This window comes from Amblyomma mixtum, chromosome 7, assembly GCF_055824585.1.
Source record: "Amblyomma mixtum isolate Tamu chromosome 7, ASM5582458v1, whole genome shotgun sequence".
NCBI classification, from domain to species: domain Eukaryota; kingdom Metazoa; phylum Arthropoda; class Arachnida; order Ixodida; family Ixodidae; genus Amblyomma; species Amblyomma mixtum.
Genome location: NC_143018.1, coordinates 47,088,354 through 47,116,333, shown reverse-complemented (window position 1 = coordinate 47,116,333; position 27,980 = coordinate 47,088,354). Strand labels below are relative to the sequence as shown.

Sequence of the window (27,980 nt, the reverse complement as noted above, 5' to 3'; positions counted from 1 at the left end):
AACTTGTGTAGCTTGCTATAAAAATTGCACAAACAGTAACGCTAAGCACAGGGTTGTTTCATGCTAATAGTATGGTTGGTCAAAGTCTGGCTACTGCCAGGTAGCATCAGTAAATGTAGTGGGTGCTTAGGCATACATGCACTAACAGTCGCAGTTTGTGCCACGATGTCTGTCTCAACAGGAAACAGCAAAACATCCCCACGTACAAGATTCAACTCTTTATTCACCGTTCCTTCGTTCGCAACACGAGGTAGACTGCCCCATCATATGGCAGTAGGGGCAGCAATGGTGCTGCACTCGTTCCAGTGCTCCAGCAGCATTTGAACATATCACTTTGTTGGTTCAAGAAGTTTACAGTGGCAGTGTTATGAGCCCAACGCCCACAAGGTTCTCATGCACTGTCCAGCCCGAAAATTCCTGCTCTGGTGACACACGCGGACATCGCACGGAGTGTTGTTGCCGGACGTCGGCCCAACACTGTTTGCAACCACATTCAAACAGCTCGCACGTCGAGCTGGTTAGGTCGGGGAACCTAACCATGGCACTCATTGGGAAGCTTTGTGCTGCAAAAAATAATACAGATACTTGGCTTTTCCTTTAACATGCATTGAATGTTTCAAATACGTAAGTATCACAGCCTTTTAAGAAATTACGAAAACCACCAATGGGTCTGCAGGGCTTGGAGCTCCAAACCACTGATGAATGCTGGAAACATTCATCCATACCTCTCTGAAGCTTTTGAACTACCACAGGTACTACTAGACCTTCACTGCATGGCTCCTTCTCAAATATAATGCGTGTTAAATTGATCCCAGGCTAATTTTTTGAACTTGTACAAGTGAAGCTGCAGTAGGCCAAGATAACAAGATAAACGATCATCAAACCCAATAAGAAATCCGACAGCTCCCACATGCAGTTTGAAATAAATTTAATTTACACAGGTATTTGTGGCAGAATTTGACAGTGTTGCCCGAGATGGCAGTGGTACGAAACACTGATACATCAACCAGCCTAATTGCCCTCTATGAAGAACGAAGCACAACCACAACTGGAATTTACCATAAACAATTAGAATCCAAGAACTGCAGTCCAAGGCTTCCCAAGCAGCCACTTCTAAATTCGCACCCTTTATAGACGTCACTTAGTGTAGCAGCATTATCAATTGTATCACAATGCACGCTACATTTCGCAATGCTGCCAACTGCTAGCTCTTTGTCGTGTTTATTTCTTTGGCATCGACACAAAATGTCTTACCCAAATAAAGAAAACAGTTTGCAGCTGAGAGCACATAAGTTTCAAATAAAAATGAAAACCAACAGCCAAAAAGTATGTTCCACCTTACAAACTCATGAATCGTGTAGTGCAGCACACAAGAAGAGAAAGATTAGCGAATGCATTTAACGGATATTTTCAGACAGATAACTTACAGCCTTTGCACAATAGAAATTAAAAAAACCACTTGCAATTCTGCAGCGGGCTTTCATGAAACCAAGACCAGGAGAGCTGGATGGACGCTATTCGCCTGGCCCAACATCGAATGAACAAAGGAATGCATTTCGCTCCCAGCAAATAATATATGAACAGAAAAGAAATGGCAAAGATCGAAAAAGAGCACACGACAAAACACTACCAGCATCAGAATGTACACTTCTAGGCATTCATTAAACACTTTCGCTTCTCCTACAATCCATTGTACAAGAACAAGTTGTGACTGATCTCCTACTGAGGTGCTGCAAGTTGGAAGATTCACAACACAATCCGACGTGGACCTTCAAGCCATCTATTCTCTGGCAGATGCATAGCATCGTGCACAATGCATTCCGAAAAGATGCCATGTCTACTCAAAATGCATTGTCTACTAGTCCCTATATAAAGTTATGAATATGCTGAAGAGAGCACCAATTTTTCACTCTTCCTGGCAAAACACGTCTCGAACAATACACAGGACATACAAAGGCTAACAATACACCGAATGCAGCACCAAATTTTATTTGAACATCTTACGAATGTACTGACAATTGGTCATGAAAGTGAAATACATTTAGAGCCACCCCCCTTTTCCGAGACATAAGTAACAGTGCACACCGTGTACAATGAGCATATCCACACACTGTACGCAACTGTACACAATGCATACAACTGCACTGTATACACGTGCAAATCAAAAATATATTTTAGATTAACACTCCTCTCGGGACCTGAGCTTTCTTCCGTCCGACTGGCCCATTCACAAGTAAGCCCAAACTCAACCAGGCTTCACTCCCACTTCAAACAAGACACAGTAGCGCGACCGACCTCCACAGAACACAGCCCCCGCTCAACTCGCCAAAAGTGGCGCTTCCAGAAAGGTGGCAGCGAAAAACTGGACCACGCAACAAGCACAAAAGTCAGTTCATATTACACCAGTGGAACCAATGCTCTCGCTTAATTCATCGAACAAGACACGCGCGCACCACAATCTTCACTTTTCACAGCAGCATGCAGTCTCCAGACACGACAGAAACCGAAAAACCTCTCGGCAACACTGATCCAAGACACTAACCCTTCCGACCAAAGGCATCTAGAAGTGTAAATCTAGAAAACGTTAACATTGAGCAAATGACCTGCTTCAGAACTGGCAGATGGACACAACACACAAAGGGGGAAAAGTGATGGTTCATACGTGGCGGCCTGCAGTCATCGGTGAGGACAATGCTTGGTGGTCGCACCTGCCTTCTCACAACTTTCACGGACTAATGTCAATGCAGCCAATGCATTTGCTGCACTGTCCAAGAGGGTCTGTTGTTTTATTTCACGCCAGTTACTGCGGCCAACCAAAGGCATATTTTAGCAGCCAATTTCATTCTCCAGGTGAAAGGAGACCAAGCCAAGCGACCAACAAAGTGGACAGCGAGGCTCAAGTGCACTCCATACACACCACTAAACCTGACCACCAAGCCAAATCCTAAGCTGTTTCTGAAAGAAATAGAAACTGCCAACCGCGTCAGCAGCACTCAAAAAAAATAAAACACCCGCACGGGGCAATGCGCTCCCAATCATGCCACTACAAAGTCACAATGGGGAATCAGACACATAAACGCACGTACACACATGCCACTGGAGGAAGCGTGCGCTCAGAAATGCAGTGCAAACACATTCTGTTGAAGAAATGAAGTTCCAGCCACAGGTTTTATTGTCATCATCAAAAATCTTCACGTGCTGGTGGGCAGTGTGCTCAGAAGAGGCATCGGTGACTCGGACAAGAACATGATGGTCTCAGGGTTGCGCGGATGTGCCGCCCGCTTCTCGCCTCCACCTGCCCTGGCGACGATGTGTGGACCCGTTGTTTTGGCAGTGCTGTGGTTGCTGTCTTTTGCCTTGTTGCCTTCACTGTGACGGGACCGCGCCCTGGCGGTCCCTCCCCCTGTGGAAGTCTTGCACCACTTGGCGGCGGCATTAAATATAGCGCGGCAGTGAGAACATTGAGCCGGTGCTACGTCAGTGCCTGCTGCCGACTTAGCAGGCTCTGGAAGGATTCCAGCTGCTGGGCCATCTCCTGCAACCAGACGAGCACCATCACAAAAAAATTCAGAGGGCACTTTGGCTCTCTAAAGTGCTGCAAGGCGAAAGCCTTTCATGGTGCACTGTTTGGCATTGACTGCGAGACTGTTTGTGCTGTACTAGTGCTTTATTTGACTACACACTTTGACTACACATTACAACTACGCACTTTGACTGCTTCTTTAGCACGACTCTCTGTCTGCTTCGATGAGTTCGGTTGTATCCATGGCTCTGTTCGCAGTAATGAGGCATGTAATGTGGTCACCCACGGACGCCTTACGGCCCCAGTCGGAGCGGACGACAACTATTTTTTATTAGTTGTCGTGTGCTCCAAAAGGGGGCGTCAGGCATCCACGGTGACCTCATTACTTCAAATCCGCGCACTCTGAAGTCATAACCATTTCGACCAACCAAAAAGCGTGACACCTCTGCTGACGACCTTCTGTCGACAACGATGAGGCATTAAAGGCTTTCGCCTTAAAATGCCTGTCTGCGGGGGTGAGTGGGGGGTAGGCATCAGCATGAAGTGCTAACGTCTACACCGAGTACAATGGCTGGTGGCTAGCTCCTCCTCTCACTCGACAGCTATAGCAGCCGGGAAGTTGCCACTTCACAAAGACGTCCATTCCTTCCCCTTTCTGAAGTGGCAACTTCAAAGCCCTACAGCTCAACTTCTATGATAGGCAGGCTAATTTTACCCTCATTACATGCCTTGCTTTCAAGAGACACAAATAGCACGCATTTTAGCAAGTTCCCCAGAGCAAATTTTTTTAAAAGCTCTTGACAAAAAACTTACACAGCATACTAGATAAGTGCACAAGGACTCATTTTATATGAAATCTGTGGGACTCTACACGGCTTTGATGAACTGTGGCTGAAATCCCAAGCTCATATTTCACTGCTGTTCAGTATCCACACAACCGTAGCTTGTAAAGCAACCTTGGGCACTGAAGTTAGTCATGCAACCGGCAGTAATCAAGTGACAAAAAAAAAAAAAAAGCCTGGATCCAGGTACCCACCAAGAGCATGACGTTGCGGTCCCAGGAGCGCCGGTGACGACGAACAATGTTCAGCAGGGCACAGTACAGCCGCTCCAACTGTTCCACCGTCGTGCCTTCAGTCTGGGCCACTGTCCGCTCTTCCAACTCCTCCAGCCAGCCACGGTTCAGCTGCAACACTTGCTCCGCAATGGACTCTGCACGAGCAGCGGGATTTAGGAAAAAAAAAAAAAGAGGGACAGAGAGGCTAAGCGAATGATTGGTTTGGTTTGGTTTATGGGGTTTAACGTCCCAAAGCGACTCAGGCTATGAGGGACGTCGTAGTGGAGGGCTCCGGAAATTTCTACCACCTGGGGTTCTTTAACGTGCACTGACATCGCACAGTACACGGGCCTGTAGAATTTCTCCTCCAAAGAAATTCCAGCCGCCGTGGCCGGGATCGAACCCGCGTCTTTCGGGTCAGCAGCCGAGCACCATAGCCACTGAGCCACCGCGGCGGCACTAAGCGAATGAATACAGTAAACTAGTTGGCCGGTATTCCGCCAGGTAAGCAATGCACAGGTGTGAAAGAGCTGATGTAGAATTTGGAGCAATTTTTTACGCAGGAAGACCTTAGATTTGGAGCAGTTTATCGGGGAAGAAAGCTTACTTTTGGAACAATAAACGAAAAGATGTGCATATTTGCAGCAGTAAATTAGTATTAACATCAGCAATGTGGCACATAAAACTAAGTACAGTTCAACTATGCTTTAGCTTCAGTGGGCAAGGTGTTGCAAACCTGACCAATGATTTCTGCAGAAACCTGCAAGGTGAAGGTCAATTTGTGCAAACCTGCAGAGCAGGTTGATCCAAAGCTTAGAATATTTATGGGGACCAAGCAAAGTAACATAAAACACAAGACATGGTTGGTAAGAAAACTGCATGCCTATTTATTTGCACTTGAATGCGCCCTTACACACGGCTAGCATCCGACTAACTGGACCATGACTAGCCCCAACTTATGTGTACATCGTAGCAGCTTACCAGGCTAGACCAGGACTCGATACATAACAAGACCAAGCCACTCTTGCACACCGGCAACTTCAAGGAGCCGCATAAAAAAAAAGATGCGCGACGCGTGCATTAAAAGCACGTGGCATTTAAAACATGATCGTATCAGTTAAAAAAAAAAAATCACAGACTACCTTGCTGAGGAGAGTAGATGCAAGCATGAAGTGCACTGCAGAAAGGCGTACCATATTCTAGGATGGCTATGCGGTGCAAATGTGGTGCAAAAAAATAATATTAAATAAATAAATAAATAAGGTGTAGCAGTGATCACAGTGCAAAAATACAGAGGGCAGAAAACTTTGCTCCATGGTGCAAAAGCCACAGCTATAGCCAAGATGCTCATTTGAGTGGCTGTGTATTGGTAACATGCTAGCAACATTCCTGACCGGATGCCGCCATATATACTTGCTGCATCTTTTCAGTAGTTACACGTACCCACGGAGCATATTACACAATTTTTTTTGCAAGCAGGTTAAAGAAATGCCAACAGCCCCAATCTGCTAGTGTTCCCACAGTAAAGCACACAGCATGTGAAGCTCGTATACTTCACGTCACCCAGATGCCACCAGCGCATGTCTCAAATGGCACCTGTATTTTTTTTTTTAATGCAAGGAACATTAGCCGTTCTCTCTTGTACCATGCTCGCATAAAGCCTATCTACAAAAGGCCGAGCTTAAGATAAAGTTTTTTTGGCAGAAGAAAAAAAAAAAGAAAGCATTCATGCAATGCATTTCAGAAAAACTGCTATGACCACTCTGAATCAGCCTTCATGCAGTTTCACGCACAGAGAGTAGCATTTCTCGCAGAACTGCATAACCTCACACCCTTGGGCAAAAACACAAGCCTTTGTTAAAACGTTTCTGCGCTTAAATGAGCACAGGTCTCACCTTCAACAGATGTTGTTGCATCTTGACTATCATCCCCTTCAGTTGGTGCCTGAAACAGACACAGTGGCGAAAGAAAGTTAAAGGCTGCTGTCTTCAGCAGGCTCTACCAGCAACCGCCAGCAAACTGCCCGGAAGAGCAGAAAATGAGGAAGAAATTCAAGTACTGATGATGATGATTGTGAATTTTTATGGGTATCTTGAGCCAAAGCGTGCCAGAGCACATAGTGTTTTCATTACTCAAGGTGGGGTAAAAGCTTGTGTAGCCACTTTATCACCGGTGGGTACAGGGTGGCACTGGAGGATCGAACCTCCCGCATGTCAGGTGGATGCTCAAACCACTAGGCCACGGCTGTAGTATGTACCAATGCAAGTACTCAAACATACTAGCCATCTAAAATTTGGGGGGGGGGGGGGGGGGTTTCGAGCTATACATAGAGCCGACCTATTAGCGGAGTCTAATACCCGTGCCACATGGACAGATTTAATGCCATTAAGTTTTAATGGCATTCGTGCGGTGCCGCACGCATAAATTTAATGGCATTAGCCCCACTGCCAGTCGCGATCTACTGAGTTCGCCACAACTCATTCGCCCGTGCAATGCATACTCTCGTTACCATTCCACACGCAGAAAAGCATGCAGCTTTGTTAGTAACAGCTTCCTAACCAGTAGGAAATGGTTAACTCCTAACTTTTAATTCAAATGAGGCATCTATACCGCATTTTCTATGCGAAGAGCGCCATTCTAACCAGCCTTATTGACAAGTACTCTCGACTTCTGTGCTGACATGTGAGTTTATGGCTACTTTTTCGACTTGTAAAGTAGGAACAGCCGTATTTTATGGAAAATCGTTTTTACATTACATTTGAACAGTATTCCCGATATATTGTGCTCATTAGCACTGTTTACATTCAGATGAAACTTTTGACTACCTTGCAAGCGTTATCCTCATCGTCACTTTCGATAATAGCATTAAATGTGGACATGTAGTACCAACTCCGAAAATAATGGCATTAACAAACTTAAGGCCTTAAGCATTTACTGCCATTTCTTGTGCGAGTGTGGCACGGGTATAAGGTTTGGCGATTGAGGCATGCGGTAGTTCGCGCCTCGTGCAGGCAGCAGTTCCTACATGCAAGTGGATTTTGCAATTAAAATTCTGCGAGCCATTCACCCGGCTCACCCATGCTGCAGTTGGTTTCCCTGACAAGTGGGCCACAGCATGAGAGCAAACTTCCGGTGACCTCCAGAGCGACCGTTGCGGTGGAATCCGAAGCTGCAGCATTGCTAGCAGTGCCGTTTCATCGCCTTTGGCCTCCATTTGCCTCGACTGCTGGCCTTGCAACTGCATCGCAGTGCACCATTTATCCCTCCTTGTGTTCCCGGCTCACAGCTCAAGAGCTCACCTCGATAACACATACCGTAAAAACCCGCGTATAATACGAGGTTTTTTTCCCATAATTAGCGTCCTAAATTTCCGCCTCGTACTATTTGCGGATCCGAACAAAAATTTTCGAAGTTGCTCGAAGTTTTGGTTTCGTTTTTGCGGCTTGGCTACAGCTTGGCTTTGCTATTGGCGCGTGGCTATGGCTTGGCTTCGTTACTTTTGACAAACGACGTAACGGCGTCGTTTCTTTGTTGATCCGTTGGGTGCGCCGGGGGGTCGCGGTGTGCCGTGTGCCTGTCGATAACGCACGTGCTAGGATGTAAGGCACGCTTCGTGAAGTGGATATTCTTTTGGGGAGCCTGATGACAGGGTCTCGAAAACAGTACTCGGCTGCTTTCAAGCGAAAAGTGACTTTAGCTGTGGAGAACATCGGCAACGGTGCGGCCGGGAGGCAGTTTGGTATCGTCAAAGGAAGCATTAAGAAGCCCTTTTGTGCAGCGGAACGCGACGAAGCTTTCGCGGCCGCTTGATGGTTGTGTAAACAAACCGTTCAAAGAAGCAGTCAAGCGGTGCTACGCAGAGTGGATGCGCTCAGGTGAGCCTGCAGTGACACCAACCGGGCGGCTGAAGCGGGCTTAAGAAGCGAGGCATCTCAAACGCCCTCGACGGCACGGAAGATGAGTACATTTGGGATGATTTGTCAAACAAAGAAATGTCTGAAGAAAGCGCTACTGAAGAAGAAAGTGATTGAAGTGGAGTGCGGAATGCGATTTGAATAAATGTCTTCTGTGCATGAGCTTGCGTCACTCGTATTATACGCGGGTAAAACTTTTTTTCCCCATTTTGCGTCTCTAAAACTTCACCTCGTATTATATTCGGGTTCGTATTATACGCGGGTTTTTACGGGGAGTGGCACAGTCACTCGTGTAGTCATCACATGACCTCCAGTTGCGGTTAGTGATTCAACAACTCGGCAGTCAAGTGGCTTATTTCAAGTCGGTGGCACCAATGGCCACTGAGAGAACAGCTTGATGGGTTGATAAGGAACGGCAGGTATCTATCGCTATCTTAGAGGTCTTAATGAGAGGCAGTAGTGCACTGTGTGAAGCACAGCAAGCCGGAAACACTATTCAAAGCAGGGCAAGCAAGCTACTTGTTCTGCAGTTGCAAGAACAATACACAACAGAACACCACAACCAGTGTTTCTTCCTTCTAAATCTGTAACAGAGAACAATTCAAAAGCCAATGACTAAACTGTCATCATCATCATCAGCCTGACTATGCCCACTGCAGGGCAGAGGCCTCTACTAAGTCTCTCCAATTAACCCTGTCCTTTGCCAGCTGTGGCGGCCACCGTATCCCCGCAAACTTCTTAATCTCATCTGCCCACCTAACTTTCTGAAAAGTTAGGTGGGCACGAACCCACCACTAAGGCACCAGTGTCACGAGTAGGGACACTAAGTTTTTTTGTTGCGTGTCTTCTTTGAAATGGTCCGTGAGATTTGGTGTACATAGATCACCACATGGAATTTGCCTACACCCACCAAACAGTTTATAATCCAATTTCTCTCTGAAGTTGTTTCAGCTTCAACCGCTAAATATTAGTCATGGTTTGGTTTGGTTTGTGGGGTTTAACGTCCCAAAGCGACTAAGGCTATGAGAGACGCCGTAGTGGAGGGCTCCGGAAATTTCGACCACGTGGGGTTCTTTAACGTGCACTGACATCGCACAGCACACGGGCCTCTAGAATTTCTCCTCCAAAGAAATTCCAGCCGCCGCGGCCGGGATCGAACCCACGTCTTTCGGGTCAGCAGCCGAGCACCATAACTACTTAGCCACCACGGCGGCTAAATAAATATTAGTCATGACATCACAGACAAACCGAGACAACGTTAAGTCATGTGAGTCATATAAAAAGACAGCGATGAAATTGCTGCTTTGTCATTTTAATTCACTTCACTACTTACTGTGGCCTTCCTCAAGAACCGTAACGACAACAAAATGAACAAGCAGCAAATACACCACAACTTCTGTACGCCTCACATAGCCTGAACATTGCCTCAACTCATCCGCAACCTCATAGTTGCCACTCAACTGAATTATAAATTACCGTATTTACTCGCATAATGAACCCCCCCCCCCCCCCCCCCCCTTTTTAGAAAAGTTGACATCAATTTGGGGGGAAGGTTCATTACGTGGAATTTTTTTTTTTTTTGTAAGGGTTGAAATTTCATATAAGCCCACCCACCCACCTGCCGCTGGCATTAAGAATCTTTCATGTCAGAAGAGTTCCCTGTATCATGACGTGACAAAGTAAACATGCTGGATACCTGCTCTGAAGGTCAGGCACACAAGGTTAAAAAGAAAAAAATTTAAATTTTTAACGACTAAAGTGAGAGGTGGGTTCATTACATGAGTTGGTTCATTACGCGAGTAAATTTGGAATTATTTACAAGGCTTAAGGGGGGACACTGGTCTTGAAAAAAAAATTTTTATTAATGTAGTCACAGTTATGAAATCTTCAGGGAATATGTATTTTTGTGTGCTGATTCTAAATGTGTCATTTAATTTCATGCAAAACAATTCCTGGAGCACTTATGCACTTTTTATGCTAGTATTTTGTGGAGAGTTTTGAAGAAAATTTGCTGTGGGAAACTCGCTGAAATGTATGCCACTGGGTTCTCTTGACACCAAGGAATACAGTACGGGTGAAATTGTCTTCCTGCCTATCATAGAACTTAAGTCATAGAGTTTTGAAGTTGTCTCTTCAGAAATGAGAAAGGTTTGGTTTGGTTTATGGGGTTTAACGTCCCAAAGCGACTGAGACTATGAGAGACGCCGTAGTGAAGGGCTCCGGAAATTTCGACCACCTGGGGTTCTTTAACGTGCACTGACATCGCACAGTACACGGGCCTCTAGAATTTCTCCTCCAAAGAAAAGAAATGAGAAAGAAAGTGTGTATTCCTGTTTCTGAAGTGGCAGCTTCAGTCCCCTATAACTCATGTTCTATGAGAGCCAGGATGATAATTTCACCCTTATTGTATTCCTTGGTGTCAAGAGAACCCAATGGCATACATTTCAGCGAATTTCCTGCAGCAAATTTTCTTCAAAACTCTCCACAAAATACTTGCATAAAATGTGCATAAGTGCTCAAGGAATTGTTTTACATGAAATTAAATGACATATCTGAAATCAGCGCACAAAAATACATGTGCCTTGAAAATTTCATAATTATGACTGAATTAATAAAATTTTCTTTTCAAGACCAGTGTCCCCCCTTAAGTGAATTCCATGTGGCGATCCATCCTTCCCGATGGTTCATGCACCATTCCAAAGAATACCCAACCAAATCTTGCCACGTCTACTCCTTCAAGATGAACAAATATTTCTGCGCAAGGAGGTGGTGGTCGCCTGATATCCACCTTTTCTGACTGCTCTGTGCTTGGGCCAGCTGCAGCAGTGGGGCTGGCTTCCTTCGACTGAGTGCAGGGCTTGGAGCTCTCAGTCGGCGACGACTTGTCCTTGGCCGCCATCTTGGTGGCGGGACGCGACGAGTCCGAGTTCTTTCCCGTGCCATCTGAAGACGACCGCCGCCGCTTTGCTGCACTCCTCGTCGACGTTGGCTTATCTGTGACAGAACGCAGCACCAATGCACAGAGTCTCAGCAAGCTTCCACACAACCGTAAAGTGCACCATGAGCCCAAAGCAGACCATGCACACCCATGGCACATTATTAGGTTTGTATGCGAGGAGTTGGGAGCACCACATGACATTCGCTCTTGTGTTTCAAAACAAACCAGCCCGACGCATTCAGAAATTCAGAACTTTCCAACCAAACCAGACCACAGGATGAGATACCGTATTTACTCGCATAATAGGCGCACTTTTTTTTTGCAGAAAATCCGGCTCAAAGTTCGGGGTGCGCCTATTACGCGGGTAAAATTTCCGGAAATTTTTCGACTCGCAAAATTGAACATACCGCATAAACGCACTCGTGTACGGGCCGCACCCCGTTTTTCCGAAGAAAATACAAAAAAAAAGATCCGTGTAAGGGTCGCACCAAAACTTTCCACGACCCACACGGGAATGGCCTTCGAAATGCACGCGCCGAGGCTTCCGCGATCAGCTCTGGCGGCGTGCAACGGACGCTTGATCCCGGAGGCCTCATACGCGCACAGGAGCTTCCAGACGCCGCCCACGCAGGGCACCCGAGGCCAAGCTCATCATCATCATCAACGTTTTTCTCCGCCGCGAGCTTTCGCTATCTATATCGCCATCAGCATCACCAGCTCCAGTTTTTTTTTGCTATCAAGTGCCGGGATCTGCGGTAGCGCGTTAGTAGCGATCTACTCCGGTGGCGGCGCGCGCCGTTAAAGCGCGCTTCGATTGCGGAGGCTACGGTTAGTTCATCGCGGTTTGTGGCTTTTCCGCCGAGCGTTGCTGTTTTAGCTCGACGGGCAAGCACCTTAACTACACGGCTGGGAGTTTGCTTTCGAACACGGCAAGCGTGCGGCAGGTCGGAAATTCGACGTGGCCGAGAAGTGCGGCAGTTGCGACTGCGGCGTGCCCAAATTTTCGTACGCGACTCCAAGCGCCGAGGTTTTCGCGGGCCTAAGTCAGGAACGTTTCCGGCTGGAGATGAAGCTTTCCAAACAGACGTTTAAAGTGAGCATCCCTGAAAACTGTGTGCGGCTGTTCTACGTGATGTCGTTGCACGTGCTGCGAGTCCGCAGCAGCTGCGACGGCAGCAGCACTAGTGAGGACTAGTGTCAGTTCAGCGAAAACTTTGTTAAAATAAAGATTGGGGGTGGGGGGCGGTGAGGCATTGGCTTGCAATCGTGTAAATACAGTATTGATCACAGTGTCAAGCCCGGGGTGCGCCTATTATGCGCGGAAATAAAAAAATCAAATTTTTCGCGACCAAACCAGGGGTGCGCCTATTATGCGAGTAAATACGGTATTTTTACGGTTTCATGGTCTGAAATGCCGAATAACAATATCACTCCTATCTTGGTCCTGACCGGACTGATAGTATCTCTAATAAATAAATAAATTGAAAGGGGGTTCACGTACTAGTGAACTCAGCAATACAGTTCACCAAACAGCTGAGCGGATGGCAGCAAAATCACAGTCAGTCTACACAGCCAGAGAGCTGGAGCCGCGCGCCGGCACCCTTCGTCGTCAACTTCTTCGTCTGCCATCGAGGCAACCTGAGGCGCATTCATAATAGTTCAGGCGCGTTCATTGTAATTCACTACAAAATAAATAAAGAAGTGTGAACTCCTCCACGGAGTAAACATGGATGGGCAAGCAAATACATAAGCAAATACATTACGTCAAAAGGCACTGATAGCGATGGGACTCCCTATGGGACCTGATCCCATGAAATGCTATCTTTCCAATGCTGTGTTGTGCTTGTATATGACCAGTTGCGCTCAAGAAGTTCCAGGAAGGCATAACTCAATGCTTTCATGCCATGTAATCTCCATGCCGTACTATTCTTCCTGACTCATGATGAGGGTGCAAACAGATTTTTTTTTTTTACATTACAGATTTCTAAGCCTGCGTAACTGAATGCACCCCTGAGCTAGCAATTTAAAGGTGCACCGAAGAGGAATCTGAACTCGTCTTTTTGCCGCGGGAACTCGATCTACACGTTCCTAGCATTCTTAGAAACTGCGACTTATTGCCCTGTGTGGCCGATTTCCCTAATTAAATCCAATTAATGTCTGGCTCCTGCCTTTATTTTTTGAATTCTCCCTGTACGATGGGCAGAGTCGACCAACGCGTGGAGTGCCATTCAGCCAGCTCCGTGGAGGCTTTGCTTTCACTTTATTTTGTTTTTTAGGTTTCCGTGAATAAATAGTTTCATTTGCAGATAATATAGTCGCAAAATAAGCCCGCAGAAATAAAAATACACGCAGACTATTTGCTTCTACGGATTATTACGTATTACTCCGCCAATGGCGGAGCGGCAAGCCGCCACAGGACTGGGTGAAGGGCGCTCCACGCGTTGGTTGACTCTGCCCACCGTACGGGGAGAATTCAAATAAAAAAGGCGGGAGCCGGATGTTAATTCGATTTAATTAGGAAAATCAGCCACACAAGGCAATAAATCGAAGTTTCTAAGAATGCTCGGAACATGTAGATCGAGTTCTCGCGGTAAAAAGAGGAGTTTTATTTATTTATTTATTTATTGAAAGTACCTACAGAGCCCATGAGGCATTATTGTAGGGGGTTATTACTATATACAATAACACATGCAAAGAAGATATTGGAAAACATGTCAGCAAGGATAACACAACACATTAAAAGAAGACTAAATGAGTTTACAAGTAGTATGAGTGATGGCACAGTGCTGGTAAACACACGAGACCTGGAAAAAAAAAAAAAGTTCAGATTCCTCTTCACTGCACCTGTAAGATATGTGAAGCACTGTTACGAAATTGCCCGTAGATGGTCTGGTCTACGAAACCATTTGCTTAGTACTAAAGAGACAGAACTGCGCGCAAGACAGCACTTAACTTGCAGGCATGATGACAATCAGAGGGCCTCCGTCAATATGAAAAACCTCACAGCACAATTACAGTACTCAGCAATGCGTTATTAAAGCACAGTTGTTGTGGGTGATTTCTGCCATTGAATGAAAGTTCTTTTTTCCTATTGCTGGCAACTTCACGAGCTCCATGCATGAGCGCCACTGTATATACCCTACATGATGATGTCACAAATTCTGCGAACCAATCAGAGGCGTCAAAGAGGTGACGTGAGTGATGACATCACAATTCTGAAAACCAATCAGAAATGCTGGGGAGGTCACATGACCTGGCTAGACACCACCAAAACCATCAACACTCAACTGGCAAATGTGCCACATCGGTCAGATGGATTGGTCCAGCAGTGTGCCATTTCGGACCTGGACTGGAATGCCATGTTACGTCGCTGGTCTTGTCACTCAATTTCATCCATGCAGTTCTTCCAGTGTACCACACTTGTGCATCTGCCCTGTGCTATTCATTATTTGTGCGTTTCGTCCTCCCCATACGCAAAGAGACTCCACAATTGCCGCATGGCATCGTAAAAGAAGTTGCGCAAACCTCTACCACTTTGACCGTTCATTTCAGACACAGTGTAAGCAGTAAGGCATTTCACAGAGCTGCAAAAAATCCTTGTTGCTGTGCAGTTTTCATCTCAAAAGCAGATGACCACTGCCCAAGTTTTCGACAACAATGAACTTACAATGCGAACAGTTTTTGGTGGTTCCTTTGGGGTGACCCGATGTTCCAACTCTTTGAATAACTGAGTCTGTTAAAGTTAGGATTACAAGAAAGCATCAGGTCAAAATTACAAGCTGATGCTATCCCAGTATCAGCCCAGGATTACAGGAATGTCAGGTAGTATACTCTAAGGTAAGACTCAGCCTGCTTGGAAATTGTGTTGGCCCAAATCCCTTCTAAATTGGTTTGCTTGTTTTGTAAGTGCCTCTTGAGGTCACTGGTGACCACACAGACTTTGTCACTTTACCATTGATTTCCCTAAGCTGGCCCCAAACCTCACCACGTTTTGCTGTTGTCAGTTGACTAGCCAAAGCTCTGAGGAGCATAGCAATTCATGGGACTGACTTAGTGTTGGCACTACCCGAACACTGCGACTCTTCTCATTCAATCTTCTAGTTCTCAGTTTCCAGATGGCTTCTCCCACCTTCTTATACGGCTGGAACCAAGCAACTCCCTTTCTCAAAGATGCGACTTCTACCAGAGCTCTTTGATCACACCAGGTGTGAAATTCTGCTTCAAAAGCCGACAGTGGTCTGCTCACAAGGCTCTCCGCGGGCGACCGGATGACGGCGTTCGCTACCCTGGCCCCATCTCTTAGCAAGTCGCATCCGCTGAGCCCATCTTTTGGCTGCTGCTATACTCTCTCCCTCCGCTTTCCTCCTTGCACTCTCTTCACTATCCCCATACTTTAATCCTCTGCATTCACTCTCTCTCATCCTATACTGTGTTGCTCATTCACTCCTCTGGTTACACCCAAGGTTGAACAGCAAGGTGCGGCACTCAACCCACAAGCAGCGCTGAAGAGCTGCGTTCCAAAACAGGAATCCATTGCACCCATGCTAGTGATGTGCTTCCTACAGCGACATGCCCCTCGCCAGGGTGCTGGCAATGCACGCTCGCTAGGCACTGCTAGGCCTAACCAGCTTTGCATCGAAGCCACAGCGTATGATTTTTCGGAACCACTGCTTATCACAAATGTGTAATCCTGTTACTAGAACACCAAAAATAGAAGAATCGTTTGTTAAAACTAAGGTGCAATTAGTTTCCGCAATATCCTTGGCAGCAAAGCACGTGAGACAGGGGCTGCCACAGGGCTTCAGTTAGCTAGGCTGGCTTCACCGCATGACATCAATGTGGCATGGAAAATGAGTACAAGACAGCTAAGGCCACCTCAAGCACAACTCATGCCCACCTCGTTACGTGGTTCCAGAGTGCTAGTGCTGCCAGCACGTGCGAAAGACTGCACAGCTGACCAGTCTCCAACCGTGAAAAGTGATTCAAGAGTGCCGTTAGGGCAAGAAAGCCATCAATAGATGTAACAACCGCCAAGATTATAGTTCGTTATACAAGGCAACTCTGCTATACTTTTACACAGGCTTTTCAAGGGGTCAATTTGTGTTTTCAACACAGCCAATAATTCGAAACGTTAGTTAGTTAGTTAGTTTATGGGGTTTATCGTCCCAAAGCGACTAAGGCTATGAGAGACGGCGTAGTGAAGGGCTCCGGAAATTTCGACCACCTGGGGTTCTTTAACATGCACTGACATCGCACAGAACACGGGCCTCTAGAAACATCTAGATTCGATGTATCTGATCTCAACTGTATCATCAAAGAGCTCTAGCTTTTACCACATCTCCAACCCCCCCCCCCCCCCCCCCAAAGTCTGCGGGCTAGCGACTCCACCAATGTTTCAGACTCCCGTGCAAAAGCTCGACCACAAGAGGGAGCACACAGCTGCGGATGGATTGGCCAGACAAGTTGCAAATCTAAAGCGTTTAATGAACGCGGGCAGAAGATGGAAGAGACGAGGTAGGCCCACCCCCATCGCTTCACACCATTCGTCTGTCTCCCGCGTTCCCCACGCTTTAGATTCACAAGGGGAGTAGTACACGAGGAAGGGTGTACTGTGGATACCCTACCGGTCACAGCGGCTGCCTTGCTGTGGCCGGGGTAGGCAGTGGGGTGCCTCCTCACACGGCGACGGTAGTAGGAGCCGAGCCAGAGCGACTTGCGCCGGCGCACCAGAGGGTTTGCCCGCCGGCCGCCAGACACTTCCCCTGGGCCCCACCACCATCACCACGGCGTCACACAACACCGCTGGCACGCCAGGGCAGAAATGGTGCACTGCACTAGCGGCGTTCCTGCCAGTGCCAGCCCAGCACATGCCACACACCAGCCTCTGCCGAGTGATGGCAGAGTCGTTCAATGCTTTACTGGTCTTGCCTGCTCTGCATTAGATCCTTGAGATAGCCCAAACTAGCTGATGGAGCCCAACTGCTGCCACAAACTGGCTTACACATTCAGCTTACAATCGTGCAGGCCATTTTACGCGCTGAAATACGTAGAAATGCATCACGCGACATTAGGAAGCCCTGCCAATCACTGAGGCCTACCGGTATCAAACAAAATCAGATTGCCCTTCTCGTGAAATTTGTGTCAGCAGAACAGCACTCTGGGTTTGTTACCTGCTCCAAGAAGCCCCTAAGAGCCGTGGCAGGTTTTCAAGCTCAGAATAGAAGCTGCTTTCTTCTAATGAAATAACCCATCTTAAGCTTGTTTTTCCCCACAGATCAGTGCATTGCACTTAGCCACGATGGAGGCACATTAACTAAGACTTTCTGGCAATTCTCTATTCATGCACACCGCCATAGTAACTCTTCTCAAGTGATCCAAGGCAGAAACTGGCTGGCACGCCACATGGGCTATGCAGCGAGCCTGTCCCAGAAGATGGCTCATTGTCATGGCAAGCTTGCCAGTCTACAGAGGATGGCACAATATGGTCACATAGGAAAAGCAAACCTCTTCTGCACTTTTACAGGGAGATTTCATGACCAGTAAAGCATCAAAGGAATCTTGCAAAATAACACCACCGCAGTTTATCAGTAGACAGGTAAACTGCAATCAAGAATGACTGCAAACTACAAAGGCATCTCGAGGATAAAACTCGCTGTGCAATGCATTCTGTTTGTCACACCTTGTACATTCTGCTATGCCCAACTTATGTGGGCAGCATCTCTACATGTACTGAATGCCAACCTCAACTAATGGACAGATCAGCAGCGTTTGTTACTACTCACCCTCACAGAATAGGGCACTAAAGAAGTGCTTGAATCTAATCCCACCGAGACACATGACACTGCATTCAGACTTCGTAGGCAATGTCTCATCACTGCACTTTTTGAAAAAGTGCATCAACAATCCTACTGGTTTGCTATGGATAATGATATGTGCAGGTAACATGCCCGAATTAGACGTGCCAACAATTCAAGGGGCAAGAAAACAAATGACCAATTTTGATGTCCCAATCAATTTTTGCAAGCACACCACAACCCCACCCCTCCTAATTCAATGCATTTCGTTACAACTTTACGTGTTAAATCAATGCTGTGGTCTATGAGGTGCACAGTGGAGGCAGGTTGCAAAATAATTTCAACCACTGCTGCGGTTTTTTTCAACGTGCGCCAAAAATCTCGGCACACAGGCGGCTTTGCATTTCGCGTCCAGTGAAATGGAAACGCTGCACCCGCTATCCGATCCACAGACTTCACCTCCCCGGCCGAACAACGCTGCCACTAGGCCACCACTGGTGGGTGCCAATTCCAGAGGAGTGTGACAGAATGCATCAGCACAAGCGACATCAAGCTAACAAAGTACTAACAATAACAAAAAAAAAAACAACTTCCTCACCTAACACTGTGAGAACAAAAAAGCGAGTTCAGTGAATAACAGTTGCGAATGCTTGGTAATGCTATGCAAACAAATAGGTTATGAGCTATGCATCTGACGCCCCTGTCAGACGGGCAAACATTGGCCTTCCCTTGGTGCCCTCCCTCAGCTCTAATGCCACGAGCAACAGTTCAAGCGGGAAGTTTCGGGTGACACTTGCAGCGGACAGCATGAAAGCGAGTTCAGCGAATGCTTTCACTCGGCCTACGCACGATTCCCTTATTCCACAAGCACGGTCCCAGTACCAATGATTCAAGAATAAATAGCAAATAGTACGCTCGAAAGGCAGGAATGCCGGCATGCATCGAATTTTATTAAGTGATTACAACTAAAAAACAAGTTCAATGACTTGTCCACTGAATGCAAGCGTATTCCACCATTTTGGTTGTTCAGGCAACAATTTCAACCTTCAGGCAAGTACTAGCTGGCCCAATGACGAAATTTTTGCATAAAATAGTACTTCACTAGGGGTTCGCAAGTATTTCAGTTTCAAATTCAGAAAAATATCGCAACAAGCTACATTTCAGGAAACGTTCAAGACCCGTTCAAAATTTTCAGCGGTCATCAACACCCATTCCATGTCACCGTAACGGCACTTCACAACGTACTACGCCCTCGCTAGGAGCAAGCAACACAATGCTTGCCCGTCCGACTGGAGCATGACACCCCCAAACATGCACCGTCATGCCCACACCTGTTTTCACACGAAGACAGAAGCCGCATACCTCGACTGGCTGACGAAGGCTTCGAAGACGACTGTCCCTCGGGGGTTGCGCAGTTCGTGGCCGCTGGTTCCTGCGTCTCGCTGCTCGTCTGGGGAGTCTCACTCTGGTCTGCCTCCTGAGTGGTCGTACTGCTGGCGCTCTCGGCAGCAGCGGGAGCCTCCATCTCCTCGTCGGTCGGGGCATCCATGCCCCGGAGCCTCCGGCTGAACCTCTTGGGTCCGCCATCTTCGGTGGAAGCCTCGACCTGAGGCGGATCAGGTACTGGCGGGCCGTTGGAAGCTGGTGGCGCGGTGCGTGGGAGGACGTGGTAGTTCTTTGGTACATAAGGCACTGGCTCCTCCCCTAGAAGAAGCAAGGAGAGCGATTAACATTCATTCGACCTAGCAGAATGGTACTTCTATTACTTTTCCACTGTCATGTCGTGACATTTTATTCAAGACTTATGTCAGGTCGGTTCTGGACTACGCGTGAACTGTCTGGGACCCGCCTACTGCTAGAGATAAAGATAAGTTGGAGAGGGTGCAGAACACTGCCTCTCGTTTCGTGTCTGGCACACGCGGGGCTCGTTACAGTGCATCGTGTACGAAGGATGCACTCAACTGGGAATTGCTTGACACGCGCCGAAAGAAGCTGCGTCTGAAGCTATTTCAAGCTGTTTATTATTCAACTGTTCGGGTTGAACGCGAAAGGTATGTGCAGGAGCCTTTTTATAGATCCAACCGTGTTGACCATGTTTTTAAAGTCTGCGAATTCGCGTCAAAAACTGAATTGTTCAAAATGTCTTTCTTTCTGAAAACCATTAGAGAATGGAACAGACTATCGAGCGATGTTGTGAGTGTGACATCAAATGACGCGTTCTTTCGTTCTTTAATGATGTAATGCGATTGTGATGTGTTCTTTTGAAGTGAGATGTACATGGCGAACGCTTTATGCTTGTAACTCTGCCTGCGAGCGGAGGTGCCATGTGTGCTTCTTTTTTGTACATTCCCTACTCCCCCCCACTGTAATGCCACGGCGCTGTGGGTTCCTTAATAAACAAACAATAAATAAATTAGTAAACAAACAAACAAAAATATCTGAAAGTAATGAAATAACATCCAACACGGAAGCGCACCTGCACCACATGTTCTCTCTGTCCGACCGGGAGTCGAAACCGTAGGAAATTTAACTCTCTCCTAGCTTAGAAGCTGGCAGCAATACGGCAGCACAGGCGGTACACATCTGCTATTGGCACCGAAATCGCACGAAGTACAAACCGGCATGCATTATTGCACCCCTCGGACCTGTTGGTTTATGGCGGGCCGCGGTAGCCACTGGTCAATGGCCCTTCAAGTTTTCACAGGCCACATTTTACATCTGAATTTTACCATATAAAATTTTCAGGACAAGCACTGACACACAGAGCCTATTGTGCAACATGAAAAATCTCCAGGTTCACCGAGTTCACTGGCATAATTTGAGCACTTTTTTTTTCTTTCAACAAAGACTTCAAAAAGGGGGTGCGCAAATTACAAGATTTTGCAAGAACGTCCCAAAAGTACTCTACAAAGGCCGTAACACGCAATACAGGCCGTACGTTGCCACCTGTATGTCGAACCCTCAACTTCGCACCCCTAACTGGCCAGAAAAGAGTTGACACCCCGCCCCACCCCACCCCACGTTATGTAGTTCCCCGCAGGATGGCTAGATGGTGTGTGCGCAGCTCAAAGCAATAAACATGCAACGACACAATAGCAAAGGTAGCAGTCAGAGGCATGTGGAGATTAAAGGCGATAAACCAGTGCCCTTGCATGCGGCCCGACTGACTAGTGGCAAACCGAACAGCAAACGGTTTGGTAGCTTCGGATTCCAACGTGCGCTGGTGATTGCGCAGTGTTGATCTCGCAACTGTTTGTCTGGGAAAGCGATCGCCAGTGCGAGAGAGCCGAGTAGACAGCACGCAAATTCGTCCTCTCACCACTTGCATCTTTCGTAGCTGCATACGGCAACATAGCCACACCGATCTCTCCAAGCCTTCCTTGCGTGCATTCGCATGCACAATGGTGGTGTGGCACAGCAGAGTGTAAAATGTGCGAGTAGAGAAGTTTTACAGCACAGCTCTTAGGTGCCTGTTCCCGAGTTGAGCAGCGTGCCACAGCATCGGCGTAGCCAATCAGGGAGGAGGAAAGTACAGCAGCAGCCAAAAGGTGGGCTCCGTGGCCGCAACCTGCCAAGAGATGGCGCCACAGTGCATGCACCACCTCCATTTGACACTGCGCGTTCCGTATGGGGTTGCCTACGGTTTAAATACCGCAGCAGCTGCGTTGAAAAATTGCATTACTAGAAGCATGACTGTCGACCCATATATTATTTTTTTTAAACCTGGGTACCCGCATAATAAATCAGGGGTGTACCAATAACATGAGTGCGCAAATAATGCACGTAATACGGAAATCATACTACTGAGCTGCTGGGCAAGTTGGTTTCACATTTTTCGGTTTGCCCACAATCCGGTGGGGAGATCGCGATGAAGTCACAAGGTTACCTGACCTAGGTAGCCCACTTGCCTCCTAGGTTGTTTCTCTAGGTATTTTCCGTGGATTTTTTCGCTCACGGTTAACGACGGTGGCGGCGATGCCGGATTTTCTGCGACACGAACTCCTTAATGCTATTGTGCTAAATATACTCTCCGTGTGGAGGTAGGTGTTGCCAACTGTTGTGAACGCCACAAGTCGCAACGTGAAATTCTGGGGACCAATACAGCAATCTGGTGGGCAGCACACTCAGGAGGAGGAGGATGATGATGATGACACTCAGGATCGGGGCCCGGAAGGTGCCCGAAGGTTCTCCTACCGGAAGGTGCTCAGGAGGAGGCATCTCCCGGGTACCCGCCAAATTCTATCAACCACACAGTTTCAACAAAGAGCCCAAGTGGGTTCCGCATAAAAGCTCTCACCGTAAACAAAACGAAATCTGTATGCTGAAGTATGAGAACACATTCATGAAAGTCTATTATAGATAACAGGATTTATTTACAGTCATGTGCCACTACATAGTGCTCCCAATGCATATACTGCATGGTTGGCAATCATAGTGTCAGCAATGCGCAGACCGTGCTATTCATGTGTGCAGTCACGGTTCGCAAGTTTATATCATCCATAGGAGCATGGCAGAGTGTTTGGAATGGCAATAATTTTGAACACTGTGCACAATGCATTTTGGCCAGGGGATTTTACGAATTCAATTCATACTGAGAAATTTGTATCAGCCGCACTTCTATCACCGAGGAAGTCTCAAGGGGCCCCACTAAATGTCATGTGTTTCACTCTTGCCTGATTAACTCAGTTATCCAAGCTTCATTACGCAAAAAAGAATGACACATTTGCTATCTTTAGACATTAACACCTCAATCTAGCTGGATTAATATTCCCGTTCGGAATCCCTTTGAGCTTGCTGCAATCACACCACAGTGTCATCTGTGGGCCTTTTTCAGCATTAATGCTTAGGTCACTCATTTCAGCACCGTTCAGAAAACATGCTCACCTTCAACAGGATAACCATACTCCAAAAAATTTTGAACTCAACCAAAAACATAAAAAAGCGCAACTAAGAGAAAAATTTGCAAAATGAAATTCACCGGTTCACACTTGGAACACTGCCCAGTTAAAAATGTCCAGCAGGGATATGGCCGGACAAATCAACACCTCACTTGCCTCTCTCCTTGCGAGCCTGGACGATGTCCTGGCAGATCTTCTCGAAGCCCCAGTCGAGCTCGGTGTCCACGAGGGCATTGGCTGCATCCTGGAGGGCACAGGCTCGGTGGCGGATGTTCTTGTCTAGATGCCAGGGGACACAAGGGAAGGGAACGAAAGAGTCGGGCGTTGGAACCAAAATGGAAAGGGTTTCTTGCCGTTCCGCAATTCGAGGTGCCGCAAATTCAGCATGAGCAGCAATTTAAACCCTGGAGATCATCTTTATCCTAAGTAAGTGCCACACAGTAAAAGCTCTATAGTAATTTGATATCAGTTCATTTGAAATCCCAGATAATTTGTACGATTCCTGCCCTCCCTGAATTTGTATTGTAATACTGACCAGATTAGTCAAGCGAACACCTTGCCCCTTGAGTGCTATCTTGCTATCGGACTTGGGCTATCTGCTGCTATCTGCTGACACTCTGCGTAACTGCGCAACACATGCCCAAAGACGCAGTCCGCTGCACAACTGCATGCAACAATGCGAGGCAGCTTGAGGCTTTTCCCTTCATTTCGCTGACCAAGGAGTAAAACATGCATTCATTTTAATGTGGAGTTGTGTCTCGGCGGTGACAGTTAACAAATTTGCACGGTTCAGGATAAGCGATAGCTCGTTTCAAAGCACTTTCACTGTGGCTTCAGTGCAGAGCACATTAGGCCTAGTGACATCGAGAAAATGGCGTGCAACAATCGCTGTCACCCGGCGGAACCACACAGGCGAGGATCGTGCTAACATTTCCTCCCCCCCCCCTTCTTCTGGCGTTCGCCCCGGGGCCTTCTGGTGCACCTAGTGCAGGCACTACTACTTAAATGGCAGAGTGACAATGCTTCTAGGTGCAGTCCCAACAGATTGATGCATCGCCAGTATGTAGGTACTGCGTATGGCAAAATGTCTTCGAAGAATCAGAGCAACCGCAAATCCGGCACATCATCCAAAGTATTGATTTCAGTATGTGCATCAACACTTCACTCGCCTCTCTCCTTGAGCACACACACACACACCTCTCATGCAGGCTGAAATGCTCAGAGACAGCACGGTGGTCTCAGCACAGACTCTTGCAGGATGACAACAGGAGTACTTTTATAACGGATACAGAGAAAGAAAGTACCGTATAGAGTTAAATCTCGATCATACAAATCTCACAAGGTCATGAGAAACGAACAAAATTTGTGAGCAGAATTCATGCACATCTATTTACGGCTAACAGGGTTTACATACAGCCACATGCCACTGCCGACTCGCTATGTTGACGATGTATAAGCCTCACAAGCCGCACAGCGTCCCTCACGGTTCGTGGTGTGCATCACGCGACTGGCAATCATGGCGTCTGTGATGCACGGGCTGCGTGCTGCCACTCACTACTCGCGGTACGTGACGCACAACTCATGATCCTGGCACCAGCAATTTATGGGCAGCAGGTACTTGGTGCTCCACAGTGCGGTCACGGCTTGCACATTAGCATCATCCACAGTGGGGCAGAGCATTGTTCGCAACATTTGAATTTCTGCTCACTGCAGACAATGCACCCTGGACAGGGCTTTTTACGAATTCATATCATCCTGAAAATCGCATCAACTGGGATCGTACCACTGAGGCTACTGTATACCGAACTCTCAGAGCAAAAGCAGTGAGCCCTATATTCTGCCATGCAATCCCACCCACCTATGGGGTTTCGGTCAGGGTTGTACTCGAGTGCGTTGGAGCAGATCAGCTCGATGTCCTGCAGGAACTGGCCCACCGTCTGGTACTGGTGCAGGTCGATCTTGCCCATCATGGTCTCCAGGTCCATGGGCTGCTGGATCACATCCAGGTAGTCGGGCACCTCCTCCGCATCCACGGGCTTGGCGAACATGGTGTAGCGCCGGTCGCGCATCAGCTTGGTCAGGATGTCCCGCAGGAACAGCCGCAGCTCCCGCAGGGTCGCCTCCTCCTGCTGGCGGAGCCGCTCCAGCTCCGCGGGCGTCAGCTTCCGGGGCTCCGGCGGAGGCGCCGCGGGCAGGCGGGGCATCTGCTCGGGAGGGGGACGCCTGGGCCTCGGCGGAGCGGCAGCCTTGGCAAACAGCGGTGCAAAGAAGGCACGGCGCTCCGCCTCCGTCGGGGGTGCCAACTCGAGGACTTCCGACGGACCGAACAGCTGCTGCAGCTGCAAGAAGTAGGCCAGGCTCTTAGCGGTTAACAAACAGCACAATTTCGCAGCCCATGCAAAACCCTTGCTTAAGATGCAACAGGTTGTCAGGTGTTTGCATCTGTCTTGCATCTGAGGGACTGCATTCGGAGGCGCTCGCCTCCGCTCGCGTCTTTCCGTGGGTTACCTCTCGGTCTTCGCGAACATCACTGCCCCATGCAAACTGACTGTTCTTGATTCGCACAGCGAGTGCATTCATTCGTGGCATGACTGCGGCCGCGTCGCACTATCTGGTATCATGATGTGATGGGCTGCGGGCATGAGGAGAGCACAGCTACGACTCAGTCTAATATTATCGCTTGCAGGCAGAACATGGGAAGCGGCGTTTTTTGCGATTTTGAAAGCCGGTTTTTTGCAGAAAAGTTTACTTTTCTAAGTTCATGGATTTTTCGGACTGTTCGATTATTCAGACCATTTTTTGGGTCCCGCCGAGCCCGTAAAATAGGTCGGTGGCTGTAGTTCCTTTTGCTAACTTGATCTCACCTAATGGATTAAGGGGGGACACTGGTCCTGAAAAAAAAAATTTTTATTAATGAAGTCAGTTACAAAATCTTCAGGGAATATGTATTTTTGTGTGCTGATTCTAAATATGTCATTTAATTTCATGTAAAACAATTCCTTGAGCACATATGCACTCTTTATGCTAGTATTTTGCGGAGAGTTTTGAAGAAAATTTGCTGCAGGAAACTCGCTGAAATGTATGCCATTGGGTTCTCTTGACACCAAGGAATACAATAAGGGTGAAATTGTCTTCTTGCCTATCATAGAACTTAAGTCATAGAGTTTTGAAGTTGTCGCTTCAGAAATGAGAAGGAAAGTGTGTATTCCTGTTTCTGAAGTGGCAGCTTCAGTCCCCTATAACTCAAGTTCTATGAGAGCCAGGATGATAATTTCACCCTTATTGTACTCTTTGGTGTTGAGAGAACCCAATGGCATACATTTCAACGAGTTTCCTGCAGCAAATTTTCTTCAAAACTCTCCGCAAAATACTAGCATAAAAAGTGCATAAGTGCTCAAGGAATTGTTTTACATGAAATTAAATGACATATCTAGAATCAGCGCACAAAAATACGTGTGCCCTGAAAATTTCATAACTATGACTAAATTAATAAAAATTTTCTTTTCAAGACCAGTGTCCCCCCTTAAATTTATCAACAACCCTTGTACTCTTTTCTGCACAGCATGAGCCTCATAAATGCTAAAAAGTCCTTAAGAAACCCCAAAGTCCACAACCACCTATACAGGAACCAACGCTCTTGACCAGCAGTTTTCAAAGTCTCACAGAACCGCATCAGCTTTTGAGGAACCCCCCTGTTTCAGGCTTCCAAGTGACCAAATTCAATTAGTAATGAGTTGCTCACTGTGGAGCGACACAGTCTCACATGAGAGCAAATGGGTAAAGGTAAGGCGAGGAGGGGGATGCATGGACTTGGGTGCTCTGGGAACCTGAAAAGGAACCAAAGGGTTCCTGGACCATGACAGCAACACACCTGGAATGGCAGCTGGTCGAATGGCACGTCAGCCGTGGCCAGCCACAGGACGGGCATGAGCGGCTCAAGGTCGCCCAGGAGGGTCAGGAAGGTGGCCCTGATGGCATCGCCCAACGTGTCCCACCACTGGCACACGTGTGGCAGGTACAGGACACCCGGCAGCACCCGCTGTGCCTCCTGCAGCACCTACACACACGACACGACCACCTGTCACCAACAGAACAGTTTGCTAGAGGAGCAAATGAGTCCCAAAGCGACTCGGGCCATGAGAGACGGCGTAGTGAAGGGCTCCGGAAATTTCGACCACCTGGGGTTCGTTTTTAACATGGTAGGATGGAAAGTTGGTCTAGTTGGGTTACATTCATTTTAAAAGAAAAATACAGTACGAAGAGAGACGACGGAAGAAGGATAGGTGCACAACACAAGCGCTGTCTCGCAAATAAAATTCTATCAGAAGAAAAACACATATAAAATCAACCGAAAAAAAAAAGGCAAAGTCAACAATCACATGACGCAATCAACACATGGAACAAACTCAAAAACGCAAAAAAAAATTGTGCAGGGCACCCTTTTCTATGACCATGGCACATCAGGTGTTGTCCAAGAACCGTATCTCCGCACCATATAATGTGATAGAGGGTTGGCTGATGCACGCGCCTATTCTTTGCTTTATGAAAAATGCTTTCATAATCTCTCTGGTACGCTGGTTGTGGTGCCGGTACAGTGCCTTCTCACATAACGCCTTACAATTCTTTTGATCTTCGCACTGAGCGCAATGTTTAAGTACATCTGACGACGCTTTTTCATGTTCTTTTAGGCGGATATTCAAGCAATGCCCATTTTCTCCGATACACACCTTTTGGCAAGTGAAAGGAATCTGGTACACCACTGAACGCACACAATCCACACACTAACATCACACACTAATCGAAGGGTAGAACGAAAGTGGTCCTCATCACAATAACTTTCTACGGTGAATATTTTG

At 47.3% G+C, this 27,980-nt stretch overlaps 1 protein-coding gene across 3 annotated transcripts in view; it reads right to left on the bottom strand.

Moving 5' to 3' along the window:
- Positions 1-203: 203 nt before the first annotated feature.
- The window catches only part of LOC149335925 (ATPase family AAA domain-containing protein 2-like), a 60,445-nt gene continuing 32,668 nt past the window's right edge, over positions 204-27,980 (bottom strand). For 2 of the 3 annotated variants that reach the window (XM_089552463.1, XM_089552465.1), the window contains exons 16-24: positions 26,996-27,181; positions 24,983-25,463; positions 23,281-23,403; positions 19,589-19,930; positions 17,057-17,194; positions 11,283-11,488; positions 6,476-6,524; positions 4,560-4,735; positions 204-3,535 (exon numbers count right to left, since the gene is read on the bottom strand). In XM_089552463.1, the coding sequence (XP_089408589.1) occupies positions 3,473-3,535; positions 4,560-4,735; positions 6,476-6,524; positions 11,283-11,488; positions 17,057-17,194; positions 19,589-19,930; positions 23,281-23,403; positions 24,983-25,463; positions 26,996-27,181 (1,764 nt within the window). In that variant the 3' untranslated portion in view covers positions 204-3,472. The remainder of the gene's footprint in view (positions 3,536-4,559; positions 4,736-6,475; positions 6,525-11,282; positions 11,489-17,056; positions 17,195-19,588; positions 19,931-23,280; positions 23,404-24,982; positions 25,464-26,995; positions 27,182-27,980) is intronic. The other variant, XM_089552464.1, reaches the window with a different exon arrangement.